The 6,789-nt window shown below is 47.2% G+C and overlaps 1 protein-coding gene across 1 annotated transcript in view; it reads right to left on the reverse strand.

Annotated features, from left to right (window-relative positions):
- Nucleotides 1-377: 377 nt before the first annotated feature.
- The window catches only part of ADAMTSL3 (ADAMTS like 3), a 111,311-nt gene continuing 104,899 nt past the window's right edge, over nt 378-6,789 (reverse strand). Inside the window, exons 19-20 of the mRNA XM_023520971.1 lie at nt 4,917-5,972; nt 378-505 (exon numbers count right to left, since the gene is read on the reverse strand). Of these exons, the coding sequence (XP_023376739.1) occupies nt 501-505; nt 4,917-5,972 (1,061 nt within the window). The 3' untranslated portion in view covers nt 378-500. The remainder of the gene's footprint in view (nt 506-4,916; nt 5,973-6,789) is intronic.

The following is a 6,789-nucleotide window of genomic DNA, read 5'->3' on the forward strand; positions in this document are numbered from 1 at the left end:
AAGGTCGGGCCTGGTTAGTACTTGGATGGGAGACCACCTAGGAAGACCAGGTGCCGTAGGCGCGAAAAATAAAAAATAAGGGATTGTAAGCTGACCAGGTCCTTGCAACCTGTGAGGTCAACCAAGGGTTGCCTCACCTAAAAAAAATTTAAAAAAGAAAATAAAATAAAAAGGCAAATCTTCGGACTCCTTCCTAAACCTTCTGGGTCAGAACCTCTGGGAAGGGGGTCTAGAAATCTGTTTTAACAAACCCCACCAGGTGATTCCATGCACACTGAAGCGTGAGAGCTTCCGCTCTAGGGTTTAATGTAAAAAACAAAAACAAAAACAAACAAAACCCCAAACTAGGCCATCCAGGTTCCAACAACGGGCGTTACCTGCATAGAGCACGGGAGAAGTCTCCACGTCCGAGCCGAGACTGTTGGCTACCGAGCATCCATACAGGCCCTGCTCCTTCTTTGTGGGGTTCCGTATCTGAATCTTCCCCGTTCCAGACCAAATTATTCTGCAGAACAGAGAGAAAGGGGATGCCGTCACGTGAAACATTTGACTGCTCTAGGACCACAGCAGGTCTCGGAAAAAGGTGACTAAAAGATTTGACGCTGGGCTGGCAGAGGTCCCAAAATACGACCTTGCCAAGTGTCCCGCTGACAGGCAGAAAGACACGTAGAGCAGAGGCTGAAACGCCTTGCCTCTGGGCGGAAACTCACAGGAATGGTAGACAGAGCTGGCCAGCGCTCGGACATCCAGTCTCTTTCTCTCACTTTGCACGAGAACAGACGTTTCTGGGTGGACGTCAAGCTTCGTCTACCACACTTTTCAAAAGACGCATTTGCCACCCTTGGTCTGCTGGGTGTCGACCCCTCATTTTCTGCCTAAACCCTTCCTGACGAACTGCGGGCAAGGGTTTTTCCCACTGGGCAAGCTGGCGGGCTTCCTGCGAGGTTGGCCTGGCGATGGTCACTGTATGGATGCTAACGATGTGCGGGTAACGATGCTAAGGCTACACGAGACTGGGTCTCGACTGGGCTGTTCAGAACCAGGGCCGACTACAGGAGTTCCCCATGGTCCCTAAGTTATTGATATTCATGAATACGTAACTACCAGCTTCAGAACGCGAGTCGGTCTGGGGCACACGAACAGATCAGGTAGTCACTCACGGAATGGGGGAAGGGCAGGGGAGCCTGTTCTGCTGTTATTTTAATTCTTTCTCTAGACCTTCTGGGCCAGGTACTACTTCCTCCCCTGCCCCATAACGCTTTACAGGGACTGTTCTGAGGGCTCAATGCTGTATGTTTCTTCACGAACTCGGCTGGGCCACGTCTTCATTTCCTGTCACTTCACGCTGCCTACTCTATGCTCCAGCCAGAATGAACTTCTAACAGTTTCCAGAACGTTCCACGATCTTTCATCACCCCGAGCGTTTGCATATGTTGTTCACTTCATCTGGAACGTCCTTCCCCGTCTCTGGCAAAGCGCAGCCTACCCACTGAGTCCTGGATCACATGCTAATTTCCCCTGCAAAGCTTTCCCCAATCCTCCTAGAGTTATCTTCTGCTCCCTCTGGGCTCTTTCTGCTCTGGTTCATATATTTAGTTGATGAAATATCTCTTTCTTCCCACTAGATTGTGATCTTTTCAAGAGCAGAGACCAAATCGTATTCACAGCTGTGCATTCTCTATGCTTAGCACAGTGACTTTATACAGCAAGTTCTCACAAACCTTGGATGACTAAATGCATGAATAATCAGAATAGAACAGAATAATGACACAGAATCAATGTGCTGGGAGGAGTCAAAGCCCCTGCAACACACATAGGAAATACATAAAAGTGCCTGGCAATCAAAGCAGCTGAACTGCCCAGCACAAAAGCGGGAGTGTGGCTGAACTCCATTTCCATTTTCAAGTCCCGAGTAAGAGACGGTTCATTAAGAACAAAAACAGAACTAATAACTGAACTTGACAAATAAACGCATCACGAAGTTGTAAGTTATTTCGTGTATATGTTTGCGTGATTTAGCAAGTCTCAAACCCTCTCTTCGGTGAGCAGGTCTCAATTTAACAGCACAAGGAGACGTCACTGACAGAGGAACGGATGAGCACACGTGAGCCTGCGCTGCCAGGTGGAGCCGCCCACGCATCTGGCCTCGATCAGCCCCTGGGCTGGACAACCTGCAGGTAGAGTTCCTCCGGGGGTCTCAGCTTGGGCTCTGCTCCATGACCTCGCTCCCAACAGAGCCGATCTTTCCACAGGCACCACGCCCCTGAACCCGCCCACAACCTTCCCTCTCTGGCTCGCATCCCGACTCAGCGGGCTCCCCGATGCGACTCCGGGCCCACGTGACTTCCTCCACTGCATGGCAGCATCATTCTCAGAAACATGATTCCACTCCCGAGTTACTCGGATTAAAAAGATTTGTGAGATTCTGAAAAGATACGAAAGATGCGGCACGGCGACTCTGCATAGCAAGTTCTCAAAAACCAGAGGCGAGAAACCTTCGTCGGGTAAAGGAAATTAGACATAAGTTGAACAAATTGATGAGGTACGTTTTTGTTTTTTGGTTTTTTTTTTTTAAATGGAAATAAAAATAAATCTGACTCTTTCAAGAGCAAGCTATAATTTGCCATTTTCACCGTGTCAGTGTTTGTGCTGAGAGCAGACGCCGTGGTGGGTAAAACTGCTGGCCCCTTAGCGGGAACCAAAGCCGTGACACCACCGTGTAGCAGTCGTCACCGTATTCCTGACTACCAGCAACCTGCCATGAAAACAGAACACCAGTGTCCCTCACAGACGTCTCTAATGAAGTGGGGAAACTTATTCATTTTATGATGCTTGAGCATGCGCATTTTTAATATTCTGTTTCTGCATGCTGAAGCGCAGCGGGTGTGTGTGTGTGTGTGTGTGTGTGTGTGTGTGTGTGTGTGAACGCTGGCGGAACTAGCTGCGTTCATCATGGATACCACTTTTCTTGAGAGAATGACGGACGGGCAGACCATGATGATTCTTCCTTGGGTATCTGGCAGATAGGCTTTTTAAATGAACAAAAATGAGGTGCCTGATTCAAGGAAAATGACGGGACGGTGTTTGTTGCCGATGATAAAAATCGAACTTTCAAGTGAAAATCAGAATTTCGGAAAACTAGTCTTCTCCCTTGTGACAGCTTCCCAAAGCTCAAAGACTTTCCTGATGACATCGATGGGAGGTGACGTTAAAGAATGAGTATTTTTAAAAATATTTTTAGTGAAACGTGTCAACATGTGGGAGATCTATATGAAGCAGTGAGCCAATTTTTCCCAAATGACCAATGTGTGATATTATGAAATCTTGTGTTGGTAATAGATCCACTCCAAGTACAAGATCAGTCAAAAGGTTTCCTCATGAGTGAGTACCAAAATTCCATTAATATGGTTTTAGATTCCACCTTTAACTAACCTTTAAGAAACTACCACCTGTCCAGTTTAAGTGTAACATCCAAGAATAGACACAATCATCTAAAAGGACTAGAAAACTCTTCCTTCTTTTTCCCACTGACTTACTGTAAGAAGCCAAATTTCCTCTAGAAGCTTCGATTCAAACAACGTATCACCACAGATGGAATGCAGACATGCATGTGAAAGTCCATGAGAATTTTCCTCAGACAGAAGAGAGATTTGCAAAGACGTAAAACAATGCCCCTGTTATCAGTAATTTTTTTAAATATCACTTTAAAAACTTATGTTATTTATGTGAACACGTGAAGGATTTAGTGTTATTTCTAAATGGATAAATAAACAGATATTTTAAATGTTTCTTGGTTTTACTTTCTAATATGGCAAACATCAATAGATACAATCCACATTAACCAAAGCTCTTGGGGATCCTCAACCATTTAAAGGGGTCCTAAGACCAAAAGATTTCAAACTCCTAAGCTAGTGGATCTGAGAGGTTTATCCCACTTCTAAAATTTCATCATATGCCTTGTGTTCAGAGCTCCGGAGCGAAAAATCAAAAATAAATAAATTTGTTCTACCTTTTCACTCTAAGACAGCCTAATGATGCATTATCAAAAAAAACTGAATTTTACCTCAATTTCTTCTGACGTTTCAAGTATTAGGCTCAATGCACAAAAGCAGCGATAAAAATAAAACTTGCATTTTTAAAGTACCTCATCATCTGCAAAACAGCTTAACATCTGCCGCTTTGTTTGCTGCATAATAATCCCTAGAGGCAGATAAGATGCAGCCTGAGCTCTTAAATGCAAATTTTAGAAAAGCAAAAGGTCTATAATCGTACATGTACAAACAGCAAAATCTGGAGACAGTAAAAGATGCAAAAGTGAATTAGTAGTTCTGTTAGTCTCTGTTATTTTATGTAAACCGAGTGAAATGTGATATCTGTATTGTCAGATCACAATAAAATATGACTTCAGATTTTGTTTTGAAGATCTCCAAAAAATTTGATCCGTATCAGCTTATCCTTTTGGGTGAGATGCCCTCCCTGCCAGACTCATGAGACTGATGACGTGAGCTCAAATGAGATTCCACGTGTCCTAGATACGGAGGGGCACTGTGAATTCTGAGTTGCAGCTCCTACACAAAACAAGATAACTGCACATTTCCTTACTTGTCTGATAGCCTTTTATCGACTATTTTTAACTGTTAAGCGCTCTGCGGAGAACACATACATGTTAAACTCAGTCTAACCATATCCAGTCTCGTTATTATGCCTATTGCACTTGAGATAACACGGTTTAATTTAAAAAAAAATTCCAGTGCCTACGTGGAAAACACGTCCTCACATTTTTGAGGTTTTTTTTTTTTCCTAAAGCATCCTGCCGGAAACACATCTCTAGGAGAGAAAATTTGAAAATGTCCTCCAGAAAACTGGAATGACCCTTAAGAAGATATTGCGAACGCTGAATTCTCACTCCACTTACTTGTCGGAGGCCTGTAACAACGCTCCGTCCTTGGTCCACGTGTATGTGGCCTCACCGGGGGTAACGAGCTCGCACAGTATATTGATGACTGCTGTCCTTTTCGTAATGTACACTGTATTGCCGATCCTTGAATTGACCGTTTTATTAAATGAGATCGCGGGGGGCTGGCTTTGCCTCACGAGAACTGGTCCCTTTGGCTTGAAGGTCAGCTTGCCTGAGGTTTTCGCACTGGCGCGTTGGGGGGCACTTCCTGTTTCCCCTCTCAGCTGAGCTGTAGGAGGCGTCTCTTGCCGGATGCCCCCCCACGGCATGCGTGCCGGCTGTGCCTTCGCTAACTCTGCCACCAGCTGATATATCACCTGGGACGCAAGGTCATCGCTGACCTCCCCAGTCTCCATGAGCTGACTCATGTTTCTTATCAGTTCGTCGAACTGGGCCGTGTCCATGCTGTAGGCTCCCTGCTGAAGCGCTGCTTCAAACTGCTCATGCTTCACGCCCCAGGAGTTGGGGTTTCCTGGAGAATTTCGGCAGTGACCCAACAGCGCTCTCAGGAAAGGCTGGTTATGAACGTGGCCGTCATCCGGGTAGAGCTCATTTTTATCAGTCCACATCTGTCTCATTTTGTGCCACGTGGTCCCCAAACGGTCCATCTCAGGGTGCTCCCTCGAGTGGTCCCTCAGGGCCGGAGGTGCGATGAGCCGGTTGTCGGTTCCGATGAGCTTAAGGACGAGGGTGTCCTGGGCGGAGCCTGCGACGCACCGGTACACGCCGCTGTCGGCCGCTGCCAGGCTGTGGATTTTCAGCGAGCCTGACCTGGTGATGCCCAGTCGTCGGGAGTTCTGCAGACAATGGCCATCCTTCTCCCACTGGATCAGGGACTTCCGGAACCGCCGTACGGGGCATTTCATAATCACGGACGTGTTGGGCAGCAGGTAGGCCCTGCTGCCGACGGTCAGCTGAATACGCTTCTCTTCCCTTGTCTGAATATAGACTCGCTGGACACCCAGGATCAGAGGGCCCTGCTCTTCAGCTTCCGCCTTCACCTCTGGCTTGATTTCTGCACCAAAAATAAAAATAAAAAAAAAAAAGACAGAGAGAGAGAGGGAGAGGGAGGGAGGGAGAGAGAAACACAAAGAAATATCTCAATAATGAAAGCTTTTTGACGGTAATCTTTCAAGGCTGACGTGAGCCAACAAATATATCTTTTTTCCTCTTTAAAAACATTTGAGAATTAAAATGTGCCTGACGGTCTCCAACGTAGACTGTCACGGCTCTCTAGGACTTCAGCGGCAAAGCATGCAAGTTTGAATGAACTGCGTGGAAACATGCAAGTTATTTTATAAAGAAAGCCCCGGTTGGGGGAGGCGGGAGGTTCAATGGTGACATATTTCCATTGATAAGGGGATGCTTGATATGCTGGGCGTCCACCACCCGCAGTGCTCGTGCCCTGGGGAGCTGTCTCCCTGACGAGGGGCACCCCTCTGCTCATCTGCAGGAAGGCTTAGATGTGTTCAGGGTTGATTTTGCAGTGAGGGGGATGAGGTGGCAGGCCGGGGGATCTGCAGGTGGCAGGTGGGGTTCCGCCTTAGTGGAGAACCAGCCTAAGTGGCCAGGTGAGCCACAGAGAAGCCCAGTTGCCCCTCCGGCTCCGTGTCTGTTTGCTGGATGGTTGGCCCCGTGGTCTCAGATGTTTCCATGGCCTACCTTGCCGTAGCAATTGCTCATACGGGGTGCAGAGCGGTTACTTAGTGGGCGTGCCTAGGGGTGATCTGGGGTTCAGGCCCTGCCGGGCTGCCAGGCTCCACCGCTTGGGCCAATTCCTCTCTCTGGGGCTTCTGTGAACTTCTTCAGAGCAATGCCTGAGTGTGGTGTCG

This window comes from Pteropus vampyrus, unplaced genomic scaffold (genome assembly GCF_000151845.1).
Source record: "Pteropus vampyrus isolate Shadow unplaced genomic scaffold, Pvam_2.0 Scaffold286, whole genome shotgun sequence".
Classification (NCBI taxonomy): domain Eukaryota; kingdom Metazoa; phylum Chordata; class Mammalia; order Chiroptera; family Pteropodidae; genus Pteropus; species Pteropus vampyrus.